At 37.1% G+C, this 18,098-nt stretch overlaps 2 protein-coding genes across 5 annotated transcripts; one reads left to right on the top strand and one right to left on the bottom strand.

Annotated features, from left to right (window-relative positions):
• The first annotated feature begins 1 nt into the window (after position 1).
• LOC100794579 (hevamine-A) lies at positions 2–2,885 on the top strand. Its single transcript, XM_003551918.4, has one exon. The coding sequence runs from the start codon at positions 1,764–1,766 to the stop codon at positions 2,649–2,651; it is 888 nt and encodes a 295-aa protein (XP_003551966.1). The 5' UTR covers positions 2–1,763; the 3' UTR covers positions 2,652–2,885.
• Positions 2,886–3,696: 811 nt separating this feature from the next.
• Positions 3,697–18,088, bottom strand: LOC100794042 (probable hexosyltransferase MUCI70). Of its 4 annotated transcripts, none has more exons than XR_001386156.3 (10): positions 17,372–18,031; positions 10,037–10,145; positions 8,655–8,923; positions 8,311–8,505; positions 7,267–7,622; positions 6,360–6,571; positions 6,017–6,273; positions 5,631–5,921; positions 4,870–4,960; positions 3,697–4,208 (listed from the first exon to the last, which is right to left on the bottom strand). XR_001386156.3 is itself a non-coding variant. In XM_003551917.5 (10 exons), exons 3-9 carry the CDS (start codon positions 8,875–8,877, stop codon positions 4,889–4,891), a joined length of 1,494 nt encoding a protein of 497 aa, XP_003551965.2. In that variant the 5' UTR covers positions 8,878–8,923; positions 10,037–10,145; positions 17,372–18,025; the 3' UTR covers positions 3,697–4,208; positions 4,870–4,888. The 4 variants fall into 4 exon arrangements, 3 of the variants coding, with proteins under 3 accessions (XP_003551965.2, XP_006602300.1, XP_006602299.1); XM_003551917.5 differs by having other exon boundaries at positions 5,743–5,921; positions 17,372–18,025; XM_006602237.4 differs by having other exon boundaries at positions 3,697–4,960; positions 5,743–5,921; positions 6,017–6,195; positions 17,372–18,088.
• Positions 18,089–18,098: the final 10 nt, after the last annotated feature.

Below are 18,098 nucleotides of genomic sequence, written 5' to 3'. Positions count from 1 at the left end.
GAAAGATTGAGATGACATTAATTCAGTCCCTGGAAGATGGAGTGACATCAATTCAGTTTTCTAAATATCAATGTTGTCTTTCTTTTCTTGTTATGCAATGTTGTTTTCAATAATAAAAGAAAAACTGGATATTATTTCAGTTCCTCCACACATTTTGTGCACAAATGGATGGTTTTGATGTCACTTTGCATTATAGAGTGCTCATCTTCGAGTAATTAGTGATATAATTAAAAACTTATATTTGTTCTTTGGGAGTCTTGTTATGTTAGGGCAAGTTTTTCTTAAGTGCCATTAAGGTAATTGCCACCGTACGCCTTCACCTAGAAGAATTTCACTAACCTTGCTGAACCGTTAAGTTACTGTTTGAGAAGATACAGGTAAAAAAAATCAGTTTGTTCTCATTTCATGATGACTCCATGTTTGTGGTAGCCAAGCCATGAAAAAGACTAATAAATCTATACAAATAAAGGGAGAGGAGTGTTGCCAACACACTATTTAATACAGTTTATACTATTTGTAAAATTTTATTAAAAACTAATATATATAATCATGATTGAAACTCATTAAATAAAAAGTAAAACCTGTAAAATTACAATTTTTAATAAATTTTAATAAATAATATTGTGTTACTACTACTAGGGCATGGAGGACAGGTTTGCCTACAAATTTGATTGTGACCAATTATCCAATTCACGATCAATGAAGGATGAAACAGTTTTGCTCAGCATTTTGGTATGGATAGTGAAATTATAATTATAATAAAATATAGCAGACAACAGACTCCTAGTTTGTTTTCAACTCTTAATACAAAAAAAAAAAAAAAAAGAAGGGCACTGAATAGTGAGAACAAAAAAAAAAAAAATCTAAGAACCCGATTGATATCTCTCAGGTTTTTGTTTTAAAATTTGTTTTCTATGATAATTTCTGTTCAATGATAAATTTTTCAGAACACTTCCAAAACGTGTTCAGAGGATTAACAAATAAGGCATAAATCATCTCCTTTTCTTTTTGGTGCTCTTGACCCTTTCAAGACAGATGAGATCTCCCATTTAAGGACGAAAAAAAAAACATTAAATTACAAGGATAAAAAAATATTAAATTATAAGGATTAAAAAGTTATTTAAACTTTAAATCAAATAGGAAAGTTGCAAGTTCCACAAGGACACAGTTTTCTAATAATTACAAGTCTCATAATTCTTCTTGGATCAAGATGTTTTAACTGTACCAATCTTAACCCTTCAAAATGTTTCTTCATTCATTAAAATAAAGCATAATTTCATTTTTCAAAATCCATACACCGTTGGATAATAACTACATGGGTAGCAGTTCAATTCCAAACTCTAGAGGATCCAATTCCATTGTTTTAAGTAGCGTGATAATTTAACTGCTGCATGGTACAACAGAAAACAGACATAAGAAGAGTACAAAAGAGGACAATGACTGCTTAAATGACTGTTTCTTAGAACAATTTAAAATAAGAGTAGCACCAAAAAGAAGATCACAACAGAGAATGGACATAAGAAACGTCAAATAGACTAGTATAATTGTTGGAACCTTAAATGGGGTTACCATTAATGACTGCATTTTAGGCATGTAGTGGGAAACGAAGTGACTGCCAAGCAACATTCTTAAGAAGAAAAGGACAATGTTTTTTATAGGCTTAGTTGTCATGGTTCCATTATAAAACCTATTATAAACCAGCACAGTTTGCAAAGTAGCAGCTTAAATTGGTTGAGATATCTCTTCAGGCAACGCAATAGACAATGGCATTGAAATCAGCAATCTCAGTCTCATTCTTCTGCTTAGTATTGTCAGCACTAGCAAATGGTTTCAATGCTGGCAAAATTGCAATCTATTGGGGCCAGAATGGCAACGAGGGCACACTGTCCGAGGCTTGTGCCACGGGGAACTATGATTATGTGATCATAGCCTTTTTGCCAACCTTTGGCAATGGCCAAACTCCCATGATTAATCTTGCTGGTCACTGTGATCCATACAGTAAAGGATGCACCGGCTTAAGCTCAGACATCGAGTCCTGCCAAGCCAAAGGCATCAAGGTGTTGCTCTCTTTAGGAGGAGGTGCTGGAAGCTACTCAATTGCATCCACTCAAGATGCAAGCCAAGTAGCCATTTACCTTTGGAACAACTTCTTGGGGGGAAAGTCATCATCTCGCCCTCTTGGCCCCGCCATTCTTGATGGCATTGACTTTGACATTGAAGGTGGATCAAACCAACATTGGGGTGATCTTGCCAAGTTCCTTAAAGGCTATGGGAAGCAAGTGTACATAACTGCGGCACCTCAATGTCCATTTCCTGATGCTTGGATAGGAAATGCCCTCACAACAGGTCTTTTTGACTTTGTTTGGGTCCAATTCTACAACAACCCTCCTTGCCAATACACTTCTGGGGCAATTAGCAACCTTGAAGATGCATGGAAGCAGTGGATATCAGGTATCCCTGCCAACAAGATATTCTTGGGGTTACCAGCTTCACCACAGGCAGCAGGAAGTGGTTTCATTCCTTCTGCTGATCTTATCTCCAATGTGCTTCCAGCCATTAAGGGTTCTTCTAAATATGGAGGTGTTATGCTGTGGTCAAGGTATTATGATGTTCAGAGTGGATATAGCTCCTCCATCAGGAGCCATGTCTAATATCCAAACTCATCATCTACTAGCAGTATGTAATGCGTGTTATTTATATGTGGAGGATATCTGTGATCTAGACCAAAAATACATGTTATCAGTTATTTATATGTGTGTACTGGTGTATATTCAAATATTAATGCCTATGATGTGAAGTACGTTTGGATGCTTCAAATGAATGCTCTTGGAGATGAATGTTGTGGACCATAACAAATCAGTATGCAAGAAAGTAGATTAGAACCATAACATGTTTCCGTGTATTTAGAATTTAATTTCACTGCCAGTATAAAAGAATTTCACATCATTAACTGATGCTGAGGTATCATTATTCATTAATTAACTTCGAGTAGAAAAAACAAGAGAAATAATAACAAATATTAATAATGAATGCACGTGTTAAATATTAGTAAATATTAATTAAAGGTGATAATGAATGCACGTGTTTAATAATAACAAATAATGAATGCACATCAATTTTCCATTACCAATTTTTTTTAAAACATGCAAAAAAAAAACATCAATTTTCCAATCTTACGTAGTTATAGGTGATAATTAAACTACTTCCACAAGAATTTCTTTTACTATTTCTGGATAAGTAATCATTGTGCTCGAAGAATTTTTCACTTGCCTCAAATGTCCAGTGTCTTGAACCTTCCAATAAAATAAAAAACCAAAGTTCTAATAGAACTTAAAATTAGTATCGTCACAATTCTAAACCAATTAGCGGGCGGTCTTTAATAGAAAGTATCAAACTAGTGTATTGAATGGCCTAGTCTAATCTAAAGAGTGTGAATGGTTAAGTATTGTTACTAGTAATGACTATTTAATATACAACATTAAAAAAACATTTAATTTGCTTATATAAAAGTAATGCTAATAGAATAGAAGAGGAATCAATGCTATAGCTAGTGTTTTTAGATTTAGGGTCTTTTTGCCAAAAATAGTTATTAAATAGTTGAAAATACGATTTCATTCGCTCAAGCAAACGTTTAATATTAACATTAAATATTAGAGCTTCAAATCACATTCAAAGCAATCACATAGGCAATTCATGTAAAGAAAAGTGGTTGATTTTTTTATTTTGATATGAGGACACACGCTACAGAAAGAAAAATCCTCTTCACCAGAAATGTTACTAAAATAAAAGGCAATTTACAGTTTTATGACCAGCCAATACCCTCTACTTATGGGAGAGGAAAGAGAACCTGCTGCATGCTACACAAAGAAAAAAGAAAGTATTCTTACATGTTAGCAAAATCACCCCATCCCCCATATTTGACACTAAACATGAGGAAGCTGAACAAAACTAAAACCTTGATCAACTTGCCCTTCCCTCATAAAGAACTTCCACTGAACCCCATAATGGAGTAAACCTTGGCCACAAAAATGCACCTGCAATCACTCTTCAGCCGAGGTTGCAGGGAAGAATAAGAATCCACTATGCTGCAAGGAATGAGTTTGTCTCTTTGGTCCAGCTTAAAACATATCACGTGTGTCTTGTCAGGCTAGCCAAGCTGGAAGGGATGTTAAATATGATGACCTGTGCCCTTAGTGTAGTGCGCATCCCTTCACATATCATGTCTTGTTAGGACTTAGGAGCTTAAGAAAGAAGATCAAGAGTGTGCTTAGTGGGAAGGTGCAAAATAAAGACTACATATTGTGAGGTTTTGAGTTTCACTCCGGTCACGAGAGGGTCAAAACTGAAAAAAGGCACATCCCATTTTCAACCATTTCTCAATTTTATTGTATCAAGCATTAGATGATGTTTTCTTCTACTACATATTGTGAGGTTTTGAGTTTCACTCTGGTCACGAGAGGGTCAAAACTGAAAAAAGGCACATCCCATTTTCAACCATTTCTCAATTTTATTGTATCAAGCATTAGATGATGTTTTCTTCTTCCGAATTTTCAACTTGTTCAATATTGCTTTTCACACTTTCAGCCATAATAAGCAGACCCTACTACTTTGGATGCAAGTCTAAATTGATATGTAGAGGTATCCAAGTTTCAACTTCCTAATTCAAGCAATGGATATAACTTTAAATGACATGAATTCTATCATTACACAATTTATGAGATACTTCCTAAAAATCTTATTTGCTTGAGTGAGCTAATTCATCAAAGAAAACAGTTAGTGATAACAAATAAATAATAAAGAGCCATATTCTTATAATGGCACTCAATAATCAAAATGAACAGTACATGATCATGCAGCAGCAAAAGGCACCTTATATATCTGGAACTGATCAAGCAGTCTCTGGCAGAGATGGAAGTGCCCTATGCCGGAATAGCTTCACTAATGCTCTACGTTCACAATCCTGCATAGTTTGATGATGAACAGACTTTATCAGTTGCTATGAATACATGAATGCCTTTGAAGCAACACCATAGAGCAAAACTTTCAGATATATATATATATATATATATATATATATATATATATATATATATATATATATATATATATAAACTACTCTTTTTATTTTACTTAGAGGAGGGAAAGGAGAGGAAGAATGTGTTACTGAATTAACATGACAAAACAATATGACCATTAGAGGCTCAAAATTAAGAGAATGGGGAAGTTTTTGCAGTAAACAATTATAAATTGTAATAATTTATATTTATGCAAAGTGAATGTAATCTGCGAGTAGCAGTTGAGAAGGATTTCCTTGTCCAATTCGAACAGAAAACACCTTTGAAATAATAGGGCTTTCAATGGAGATCACATAATACATTCAAATTTTGAATTTCAAAATGGGCATTGAACAATCATGCACATGCACATGAGTGTAGGAAGCATGCAAGGTGAGAACATGAGAATCTAATCTTGATAATACAATCAACAATGGATGGTCAAGATTAGATTTAAGATAATCTTGACCATCCATGCATTGTTGTATGGTTAAGATCAAACTCCCTCAGCTTTGCCTGTGTGTGTGTGCGTAAAGAGAGAGAGAGAGAGAGAGAGAGAGAGAAGCAAATCTTTACCATCCATGTAAGATTTAGTGGCCTACATTTGTTCCTCTCACTCATAAAAATAGCCCTCCCTTTATATGGCAATGCACTGATTGTTGTATGGTTAAATGTGTTAAAAATTCACCTTGAACATATATAGCTGAAATGGTCTCTCTGGATTCATTCTCCTAAGTTTCAAATAAGTATAAGCAAAGCTTAGTTGATCACGAGATGTAAATCGATCAACTTCGTTGAACCAAAGACATGAAAATAAATTTGACATTGGTGTATGTGCCCTGATTATGAAAGAACCCTCAGGAACATCTGCAAAGTGAAAGACTCAATAGTTAGATTATCTTATTATGCACAAGGAGACCCAACAGGTATTCCACAACAAACAAAGATGAAAAGGGTCTCACAACTCGGAAGAGGATCATTTGGCTTTGATGGGTCAACCTTGGGGAGGCCATCAGACTGGTAAAAGTTAAACTGTTCATCAATTGCTGTATGGTTGTATTTATTTAAGCGCTTATTTTGGAGTACCTCCTCCCAAACATTGTGGCGGTCATAGTGATTTGAAATGGCATACTCTGCCTTCCTTCGCCACAAAAAATATTCAATAATCAGCATAGGGTCAGAGTTGAGTCGCATCTTGCTGTCAAGCCAAATTGAATACCTACCAAGGAATGATTTTTAAACAACATGAAATTGAGGAATAGAAAGAAAGAAAACTTGGATGCTAGAACAGATTACTAGAACTACCTAGAATTTGGGAAGAGGCGGTGTGATAAAAATTTTGGCACCTTGCCAGTTCTCCGCATGTCTTCATATGGCAAGTTTTTTACAACAACTATTTTCCACAAGCCAATGTACCCTTTCTCATCAGGACTGCTTCCTTCTGATGAAAGTTTGGATAGCGTTTGATCATCCAGGAACATAACAAAACAAACATTGTCCTTTGAATATTGACTCATCTGCATTGCAGCAAAATAACATATATAATATTTTCCACATAATTAACATATGCTTTATAAATCAAAGACAGAATGCAGTAATGATTAATCTATCAATGAAATATCATAATAACATAATTCAGGTCGATATTGGTGTTCTACTTCATAGCATAAAATACAGTAAATGTGATCAAGCAAAATATATTGTAGAAATATTAATTTCAAGGAAAGGCCATAATGATAACACTTATAAACAAATGCATCATCCATTATCATCATGAACAAAGGCAATATTTTAAGAAATCAAATCTACCTAATCACAAAAGATTTGACGTATCAAATGGAAAATTTGTGGAATTAACTTTCATTTGAGAGATCCAAGTCTGCATTCTACAAGTTTCTCCTCTCCTATTAGTTTTTTTACTATATTGTTATGCTCCATTGCTTATTACTCTTCAAAATTTATGACAGGGGGAGGGTGAAAAGCAGAACACATATAACATACATCATCTTATTCAGACTCGATATCTTTGACTTACATATTACTTTTCTGGCTCCAATAATTAAAACTTTCATCACTTTATTAAACTAACATGATTTTTTAGTTTCATTTCAGCATGTTGATCAAACAAAACCTTGACTGAAGACTTCTTTGTTTTTATTATGGATAGTGTATAAAACAGCAAAAAATATTTTAAAAGAATTTGCAGGATTACCAGTCTACTTGTAGGCCTCCGTAGGAAATCAGAGCTTCCAAAAATGCAAGAAGAAACTGCAACCTTACATCTGTACATATATGCCTTATCCTTTTCATTTATATCAAATCCAGTGCTTGGATGTCCTGGTGGCCCTTTTACAAAACCACAATGAAGAGTCTGGTTTTTTGCATAAAATGAAGTTTCTCTTTCCTCTAGAGTCTGATGTCCTCCAAATCGAGGTTCAAATAAATCAATTTTGGATGTTCTATCTTCACGGTCAACATACTCTAGAGAAAACCATGTAAAGTTCGTATAATTTTTGGGTTCAACAAGGCCATCTACTGATTCCAGAAGTCCAACTTCACACGGAAAATCTGAAGGATTGATATTCAAGGAAAATATTTGGAGGTAAAGAATCCAGTTAATACTAGAGTCAGCTCTATGAGGAACCTATCTGATAGATCATGAATAATGCTGATTTAGTTGACCAAATTCAAATATTAGCAAGTGATGTAACCATGGCGTCAAAAACCCCAAAGATTTTTTCTTTTTTCATTTAACACTGGAAACACCATTTGCATTTGAGATTTAAAAGTAATCAACATAATACCATATGCAGAAGCACACATCATTTGCAAAGTGCTAATTATCATAATGTCACAGCAACAACATCAACCAGATGAATAATCAAGTTCCGCCAGCAAAGAAAATATGATTCACATAACACAAAGAAACTATTTTACTAGACGCTAACAAAAATATGTCATTATCCTAGAAATGTTCCACTATCTGTGACAACTTTTTATTGGTCTTGATGTTTACTCCAGCAGCCATCCAGATAGCTCATTTTTCTACATTTTAAACATGCAAATTCATTCTCTATCTGATGTTTCGGAACTTTCGTTTCACTATTGATTTTTCTAAAATGGGTTTCTCAACAGATCTTCATTTAGAAATACAGGGGAGGGGATGAAGCACAGAACAGAACTAGATGTGAAGTTTGACTTCAAATTCATAAAACATAATTTAAAGATAAATGAGGATCAAGGCAACGAGTCTTACGCTTTCGGCGCTTCCCTTTAGACATCTTTCCATCATCAGACACCACAATATTTTCTTTAGATGTCTTTCCATCATCAGACACCACAATATTTTCTTTAGACGTCTTTCCATCATCAGATACCACAATATTTTCTTGTAGGTTACGTTCTTCTTGTATACTGTGTGGTATTGTTGAGAACTTGGATTCCATTTTAGCTGTGTAACGAAACCATTGTCAATAAATACTAGAAGTGAAAAATCATGAAGTTGGATTTCTCTGATACATGAGGGACAGTGGGAAACTATTTGTATATAACCATACAAAATACCAGGGGAGGAGAAAAGACACATGTCTCTGTCCTCACCTTGAAAAAACATTTTCAAACCATAAACTGTTAAAAGTATTGAAAGGAGTGCTGTGAGAAGGAAAATCCAGCGTGAAAGTTTGTGTTTAGTAATCCGACCAAACTTTCGACCACGACGTAAAACTCTAGAGCCATGATCACTTTTTTCAAAAGAATTGAAAACTGCATCATCGATGCTTCTTCTCTCAGTGAACAATTCCCCATTGGTTCTATGCAGAGCCATTCCAAAGCACGTCCCAAGATTCAGATTCAGACCCAGACCAGTTCATCTGCAGAAAAATATATAGTTTCCAACTTCTAAGTGACACCAAAAAGGCCACTTGCAAACCATAAATCACCCATGTTGCCAACTGAAGATTTTATGTAACTAAACTTACACAACTCAAATCCATGCAAGCTTAAATAGTTATAGATTAAGATGTTAATGCATAATTAAATGTTACAGCCTTCAATGTAAACCAATTATTGCCAAAGGGAAGCAGGCAACTTCAGATTATAAAACGATTATTAGAATCAGAGATCATATAAAACAAAAACATGAAAATGTCAAGCTAAAACTTCCTCAACCATCCTTCTAGTTAGAGCTGTCAATTTGGCCCAGCCTACAGGTCTAGGCCATGGCCAACATGGGCCAGGGCCAAAAAGCTCATAGGGCCAAAAGGCCTACTTATAAAAAATCCCACAAAGCCCTGTGGGCTAGGGCCATCCCATGGGCCAAAAATTTTAATGATGGAGAGTTAAAAACACAGCTCCAGCACAGATCCAGAATACATAATCTAAAGTTAAAGAATAAATGATATTGCCGTGCTTTCATCATTGAAATAAGGGTTATATTAAAAAATGATTAATGAAGAACTTGGAAAAGTAGATGGGTTTGGCACTTTCTTGTTCCTTCATCAGCCATACTGTTAAATTTTTAATGTTTAAATTTACAATAATCATAGCATATGGTTTACAAGCAATGCTGACTCTTCAATGACAGTGAATCGTACTCATTCAATAATAAACAATTGGGAGTTTTCAAGACTGCACAATCAGATCACAGGAACAAAAATATATTAATAGAATAGTAGCAAAAACAGCTGAGTATAAAATGTCATGACAACATCCAGCTGATCACCGTTATTTTCAACTCAGCAAACAAAGTCATAAAAAGTCATAACAAACATCAGTTATTTTCAACTCAGCAAACAAGAAAAAACTCTGTATCCTGCTGGCCCATAACCAAAATACAAGTCTCTTAATCACAAAAAAAAAAAAAAGAGAACCTATATTTCACTCACTCAAATTAGAAGACACAAAAATAGTCTCTAATGTCATGTTCCTACTCTCAAAATGGAATAGAGATAGAGCTACTAAAAGACAAGCCATAAAGGATCCACCTGAAAAGGGGATCAATGCTGATGCTGCATTCCCGGTAGCTAATGATGGGGCTCCTCCTGGAGATAGTCTATTGGCAGTAGCAGTAGGCAGCAGATGCAGGAGAGAGACCTGCAAGAAAAATTTTGATGATTCAAATCAGAAACACCAATCATGTTAGAAAATTGAAAACCTAACAACAAAGATCAAAAGCTTCAAGATCTTTTACACACAAAACAAATAAATTATAGGATGGAAGCAAAATAAGTAATTGATGGCAAGCAAGCTTAATTGACACACAGAAGATATATATGTATACATATATAGGATGGATAACAACTTTTGATTTTCTATCTACCTTAAGAAGAACAGTAGATTAGATTAATTACTTGGTTATCCCTGGTCAGAAAAACCATATATTTATATACTTCACAATTTCCTTATTTAGGAAAATGAAGAATCTGATATATTATATGAATGGAATTGGTTGATATTTGAGAAGAAAAGAAAATAAAGAAAACAAGAAAGGAACAGAACCAGCTTTACAACTGAACGGGAAAAAAAAATAGGCAAGCTTACTAGTGAATGTGTTGCTTTATGAATTGTTTTGGTAGACATAATTATGACGCTAACTTTTCTTTGGACTCATATCTAAACCAAAAAACACTAACTTCGCCAAAGCCTGAAATGGGTCTTAATCTACAACACTCAACACCATGTCTACAATCTACATTTGTATGTGAAAGTAATTAGAAAAAAAAAAACATAATGTGTGTGTGAGAGAGAGAAAGAGAGGTGGGGTAAAATTTATATATCCTATTCCTGTTCGAAACCAAACCAACTCTTGCTGTGATACCAGGCTCTGAGGCTAAGCCATCCATATTTATAAATCCTATTCCTGTTTGGAACCACTGCAAATTTATCAGTGGCGCATCCACTACCAAACTGAAGGTTTAATTCATTCATTTAAGATATATAATGATTATAATCAGAAAACCAAGAACAGCAACATATAACATTTCATATTGTTGAATGTTGAATATTTCTTTTGTAATTTAGCTTTGTTTGGTAGCTTAATCTGTAAGCCTTATTCAGAAGGCAGCAGTGAGATGTCACTGTCATCTCTCTTCTCTTTTTTTTTTGTATCCTATATATATGTAACATTTTGAATCTAATAAAGCTGAGAGAGAGAAAGTGAGGTTTTGACTCCTCCTCACCTTCATTTCAAGTTGGCATCAGAGCAGGTGTCATCCGTCGTCGCCCGCCGCCGCCGCCGCCGCCGTCCGCCGCCACCGCCGCCGTCTGCCGCCGCCGCCGCCACTTTCCGGCGGCCATTTCTCCGGCGAAGCCAGGGTTAGGCTCGCCTTGGGAAGCGCGAGCCAGCCGGCCAACTCGCGTCGGCAACGGAGCAGCCACGCGCCGCCACCGTCCCGCGCGTCCTCCGGCGCGTGCAGTCCACGCACCGCCGTCCCGGCGCCGGAATCGCGCCGCGCCTCCGCCGTTCTCTTGGTCGGCTTCTCCTGAGTCCGTTCCAGCCCCCAGTTTCACGTTTCGTCACCTGGAACGCTACAGCCCTATTCTCTCCACCTTTTTGCTCCCTTAGGGTTTCACCTTGTGGCTCAAAATGGCTTCCCCTGGACCTGTTTTCTCCTTCTCCGGGACTCCAACCATCACAGCTGCTAAACTCAACTGGAAAAATTACCCTTCATGGTCTGCTTCCGTAGAACTTTGGTTTCTTGGTCAAGGACACCATGACCACTTGGAGAAAGCTTCCGATTCTGTTTCAAGTGACAAAAGAGCCGAATGGGAGAAGCTTGATTATCAATTGTGTGTTGTGTTATGGCAATCAGTTGAACCGGATATTTTGGATATCCTTAGATCATTTAAAACGTGTCGTTCTTTTTGGAAGAAGGCTCAAGAAATTTTTGCCAATGATATTCAGAGCTTATTTGATGCAACCATGAAGGTTACAGCCCTCAAGCAAACCAGCCATGACATGATTGCTCATGTGGGTAAGGCTCGGGCTGCCGTGGAAGAGCTGAGAAAGTTTCTTGTGGCTGATTCATTAGAAGAAGTGAACAAGAAACTGGACAAGTTTTACATGGTCCTTATCCTGAGAAGCTTACACTCAGACTTTGATCATGTTCGTGATCAAGTACTCGCTGGGGATCAGGTTCCATCCATGGATTCTCTCATCACTAGGCTTCTCCGTGTGCCTCACTTATCGAAGGATGAAAATCCTACTGATAGTGTGGAGACGTCAGCAATGGTTGCATCACGTGGTAGAGGAGGCGGTCGCAACAGCAGAGGAGGCCGCAATGGAAGGGGTGGACGTCCTCATTGCACCTACTGCAAGAGGATGGGTCACACCCAAGAGAATTGTTATTCGTTGCATGGGTTTCCTGACAAGGTTGCACAGGTTTCTAGATCAGAGAAAGCAGAGTCTAAGTTCTCTGATGAGGAGTATCAGGAGTATTTGAAGCTCAAATCCGAGAGACCCAGCAACCAAGCTCAATCCTCATCTGTACCATGTTTTTCAACAGCTTGTATCTCTCAATCAATTGAAGGTCCTAGTCCTTGGATACTCGACTCAGGTGCCTCTGACCATATTTCTGGTAATAAGTCTTCCTTTTCATCCTTTTCCTTACCAAAAATTCCTCACCTCGTCACTGTAGCTAATGGCTCCAAGGTTGCGTCTCAAGGAAGTGGTCAAGTTTCATTGTCTCCTTCCTTGAAATTAAACTCTGTTTTATTCCTTCCACAGTGTCCCTATAATTTAATCTCACTAAGTCAATTAACTCGTTCGTTAAATTGTTCAGTAACCGTTACTGCTAATTCTTTTGTTATTCAGGAACATGGGACAGGGCGACTGATTAGAGAAGGACAAGAATCACGAGGACTTTACTATTTGGAATCCAGTCCACCTGGGTCTTGTTTTGCAATCTCAAAACCCAAACTTTTGCATGATCGTCTAGGACACCCAAGTTTATCAAAATTGAAGATGATGGTCCCTAGTCTTAAGAATCTTCGAGTCTTAGATTGTGAGTCTTGTCAACTAGGAAAACATGTCAGGTCGTCATTTCCTCAAACTGTACAAAGATGTAACTCGGCTTTCTCTACCATTCATTCTGATATTTGGGGACCAAGTCGTGTTACATCTTTTGGTTTTCGATATTTTGTAACCTTCATTGATGAATTCTCTAGATGTACTTGGGTTTATTTAATGAAAGACAGATCTGAACTTTTGCCTATATTTGTGTCATTCTACAATGAAATTGAGAATCAATTTGGAAAAACAATTAAAATTTTCAGAAGTGATAATGCTAAAGAGTATTTCTCTCATGATCTTTCTTCTTTTCTGTCTTCCAAAGGTATTCTACATCAATCCACATGTCCTCACACACCACAACAAAATGGTATTGCAGAAAGGAAGAATCGTCATCTTCTTGAAACTGCACGCTCCCTAATGCTAAATTCGAATGTTCCGATACATCATTGGGGAGATGCGGTGCTTACTGCTTGTTTCCTAATAAATCGGATGCCTTCTTCTTCTCTTGAAAACCAAATTCCTCACTCACTTGTCTTTCCTCATGATCCTTTATTTCATGTCTCTCCTAAAGTGTTTGGTTGTACCTGTTTTGTTCATGATTTGTCTCCTGGTTTAGATAAACTCTCTGCTAGGTCAGTCAAATGTGTCTTCCTGGGTTATTCTCATCTTCAAAAGGGTTACAAATGTTACTCTCCAACCATGAGACGATACTACATGTCTGCAGATGTAACCTTCTTTGAAGACACACCTTTCTTTTCACCCTCCATGGACCATTCTTCATCTCTTCAGGAAGTTCTTCCTATTCCTTCTCCTTATCCCCTAGATAACTCAGGCCAAAATGTCAGTATTGTTCCATCTCCCTCACCAAATTCACCTGAAGTCATCTTACCACCTCTGACTACAGATCAACACAGGACAAGGCAGATTGGATCTCCAGTACCTGAAGCCTCTCCTAGTGATTCTCGTCCTTCTTCAACCAGTCCTCCACTCATGGATCCGCCCTCTCCTTCCACTTCTTCTCCTCATTCTGATTCACATTGGCCCATTGCAATCAGAAAAGGTACTCGTTCTACACGTAATCCTCATCCTATTTATAATTTCTTAAGCTATCACCGTTTGTCTCCTTCATATAGTTCCTTTATTTGTTCATTGTCTTCCCTTGCCATCCCTTCCACTGTCCGTGAGGCACTTGATCATCCTGGCTGGAGACAGGCTATGATTGATGAAATGCAGGCCCTTGAAAATAATGGCACTTGGGAGCTTGTTCCTCTTCCCCCTGGTAAGACCCCTGTGGGTTGTAGGTGGGTCTACACTGTTAAAGTTGGGCCCACTGGTGAGGTTGATCGGCTTAAGGCTCGTTTGGTAGCTAAAGGCTACACACAGGTATATGGCATTGATTACTGTGATACTTTCTCTCCTGTCGCCAAACTCACCACTGTTCATCTGTTTCTTGCTATGGCTGCTATTCGTCACTGGCCCCTCCATCAGCTTGATATTAAGAATGCCTTTCTCCACGGTGATCTTGAGGAGGATATTTATATGGAGCAACCACCTGGGTTTGTTGCTCAGGGGGAGTATGGCCTTGTGTGTAAGCTTCATCGATCTCTCTATGGGTTGAAGCAATCTCCTCGTGCTTGGTTTGGTAAATTTAGTCATGTTGTTCACATGTTTGGACTGAAACGAAGTGAAGCTGATCACTCTGTATTTTATTGTCATACATCTCCTGGAAAATGTGTTTATCTAATGGTCTATGTTGATGATATAGTGATTACAGGGAATGATGCTACTAAGATCAGCCAGCTAAAAGAGCATTTATTCAGTCATTTTCAGACCAAAGATTTGGGATCTTTGAAGTATTTCCTTGGTATTGAAGTGGCTCAATCAGGAGATGGTGTTGTGATCTCTCAGAGGAAGTATGCCCTTGATATTTTAGAAGAAACAGGTATGCAAAATTGTAGACCTGTTGAAAGTCCTATGGATCCTAATTTGAAGCTCATGGCAGATCAAAGTGAAGTTTATCCTGACCCCGAGAGATATAGGAGGCTTGTGGGAAAACTCATTTACCTTACCATCACTAGACCTGATATCTCCTTTGCTGTGGGAGTGGTTAGCCAATTTATGCAAAATCCTCATTTGGACCATTGGAATGCTGTCATGCGTATTTTGAGGTATATTAAGAGAGCTCCTGGACAAGGGTTGTTGTATGAAGACAAAGGTAATACGCAATTATCAGGATATTGTGATGCTGATTGGGCTGGCTGTCCCATGGATAGGAGGTCTACATCAGGTTATTGTGTCTTCATTGGAGGAAATCTTATTTCTTGGAAAAGCAAGAAACAGACGGTTGTAGCTCGGTCTAGTGCAGAAGCTGAATATCGATCGATGGCTATGGTTACTTGTGAACTCATGTGGATTAAGCAATTTCTGCAAGAATTGAGGTTTTGTGAAGAGTTGCAAATGAAGTTGTATTGTGATAATCAGGCTGCTCTTCATATTGCCTCAAACCCAGTCTTTCATGAAAGGACTAAGCATATAGAGATTGATTGTCATTTCATTCGAGAGAAGCTTCTGTCCAAGGAGATTGTCACTGAGTTCATTGGTTCTAATGACCAGCCAGCAGATATTTTGACTAAGTCCCTAAGAGGACCCAGAATTCAGACTATATGTTCCAAGCTTGGTGCATATGATTTATATGCTCCAGCTTGAGGGGGAGTGTTGAATGTTGAATATTTCTTTTGTAATTTAGCTTTGTTTGGTAGCTTAATCTGTAAGCCTTATTCAGAAGGCAGCAGTGAGATGTCACTGTCATCTCTCTTCTCTTTTTTTTTGTATCCTATATATATGTAACATTTTGAATCTAATAAAGCTGAGAGAGAGAAAGTGAGGTTTTGACTCCTCCTCACCTTCATTTCAAGTCATATCAAACAATTTGGGCGGAAAAGGATATTGAAAAAAGGGGTCACAATTGTGCTTCAGAGGTGATCTTATATAGTAAACAAAGGCTCTGAATGTTAGGGGGGGGGGGGGGGTATCAAAGTAAATTCAACTAATGGAAACAGAGAAAAAATATTTCAGAGCAAGAAGATTGATTCAGTAAAACAAAAAACAAAAAATCATAGCAGTAATAAATATACTAGCTTAGAGCAATACAAAAATAACAAAGGCTTATCCCACAAGATGAGGTCGACTACATGGATCACACGATACCATTCGACACGGTTAAAAACCAAATTTCAGAAATATTATTAAGTTTAAGATCTCCCTTGATGATTAAATATACACAAGTTGTCACCTGTCAAGCAAAAAAAAAAGAAAAAAAAAGGTACAAACAGGGAAGCCCTTTACATAAGGGTTGCTACTTGAGCTAATACAGGAAGTAATTGTAGTGGTATGTTAAAAGGTAAAAAGAAGATCCATTTGCTGCCCAACTTCATACCCAACCCCACCCCCACCCCCACTTTTTTTTTTTCTTTCGAGTATTAAAAAAGTAAAAGAAAAGATCATTCGGATTCAAATTGAAGCCTGTCATATAGTGTGCATGCATAGTCCCAATACAAATACTACCTAATGAACGCTCCCTGCATCCAATGTCAGAAAATGCACCCTAACTTCATACACAAGGTGAGGGAGGAAGGAAGAAATCACTCAAAACAGCATGTAAAGAAATGGTAGTCACTTAATATGCTAAAAATTAAGAAACTGTTACAATGTGGGTTCAAATTAAGAAAATTGAAGTAATAAAATAGAAGCAACGGGAAGGAATTTTAGGAGCACATGGATTAAAATTTAAAACTGAAAACAAAATGTAACTAACTGCAGAAAATTTCACCTGATATCCAACGATCAAGAATGGACGAGGTGATGAAACAAAAACATATATACAGTAGTAACAGGACTCTAGCTAATGCAATTGCAAAGAAGAGCTATTAAGGAATGTGAAATTGGAACATAATAAAATGAATTAAAAAGGAGAATAAAAGTAATAGCGAATACTAAATAGACATATGATATGCTTCGGTTTTCTATTTCCAAATATTGCCATAATAACACCCTCTCTTTCAAATGACTCAGCCATATCATGCAATCACATGAAATAAAAAAAAAAAAAGCCATTTATTTCACCACAGACAGATGATATGGGGGCCAAAAGCTTCAATTTTTCCATACCCATTTAGCACTCAAGCCTTTATAAAACAAACCCATTTGTACACTTCAAGTACACGACAGAGAAACCCAGAATCGACCCAAAAGAGCAAAAATAAATAAATATTAGTGTAGCTAGGGTTAAGGTAAGAAGAGAAGCATGTACCGGTGGTAGTGGTGCGAGAATGAACCCTGAACTGAACGCGTCGAATTCGTACTTACGTGCAAGGCAAGGTTGATTCTTTCGATTTGCAAGGAACCTAAAAAGCTAATGCACCAGCTAAGTCACAAAAAAACGGATCCTTGGAACAATCAAAAAGAGAGAATCAACATGGGTCTGTAGAAATTATTCGGCGAAGCTAAGGATCTATGGCAGATGATGATGCATTGCCGGAGCATAAAAGCAAAGGGCGTGTGTCGCTTTATGAATCAAACATCACGATCCGCACACTTTGGTAATGGCAAGTTTCCATTTTTCTCGTTTCCGTTTCGTTTTCTTCACTTTGTGTTTGTGTGTGTGTTTTCTGAGCTTTCGTTCTTTTTCTGACACCGATAGTGTAATGCAGCGTTTTTCGTTGGTGAGTCGATGATAATGCGATGATGCTTCTTTTTCCGATTCTGTGTTTTTTGTTTTTTTTTTCACATTGCGTTAATCGGCTTTGTTATTGTTATTGTAAATTTATGTTGAGTTAACATGTTATTAATTGAAATATGATGATAAATACTGCTAGTTTGTAGGCATCCCCTGGCTTAATTCACTTTCACAATGTGTTGGAATGAATACGTGATACTAGTAGTAGATTAGATTTAAACCTGTCTAAAATAGGAGTATTTTTGCATTTTAAGTACCTTAAAAAGATTTATTTCTCTCTCTTGTTAGCATGACATTAGTA

The sequence above is a fragment of the Glycine max genome, chromosome 18 (assembly GCF_000004515.6).
Source record: "Glycine max cultivar Williams 82 chromosome 18, Glycine_max_v4.0, whole genome shotgun sequence".
Lineage (NCBI taxonomy): Eukaryota > Viridiplantae > Streptophyta > Magnoliopsida > Fabales > Fabaceae > Glycine > Glycine max.
The sequence above is the reverse complement of the archived record's forward strand: the minus strand, read 5'-3'. Positions and strand labels throughout refer to the sequence as shown.

Excerpts from the sequence above, each read along its gene's own strand:
- LOC100794042 (XM_003551917.5), bottom strand. The coding sequence starts at position 8,877 with ATGGCTCTGCATAGAACCAATGGGGAATTGTTCACTGAGAGAAGAAGC. Across the intron at positions 8,506-8,654 it reads TTTGAAAATGTTTTTTCAAG|CTAAAATGGAATCCAAGTTC; the intron begins GTGAGGACAGAG and ends TTCGTTACACAG. Across the intron at positions 6,274-6,359 it reads CGCCTCTTCCCAAATTCTAG|GTATTCAATTTGGCTTGACA; the intron begins GTAGTTCTAGTA and ends ATTCCTTGGTAG.
- LOC100794579 (XM_003551918.4), top strand. The coding sequence starts at position 1,764 with ATGGCATTGAAATCAGCAATCTCAGTCTCATTCTTCTGCTTAGTATTG.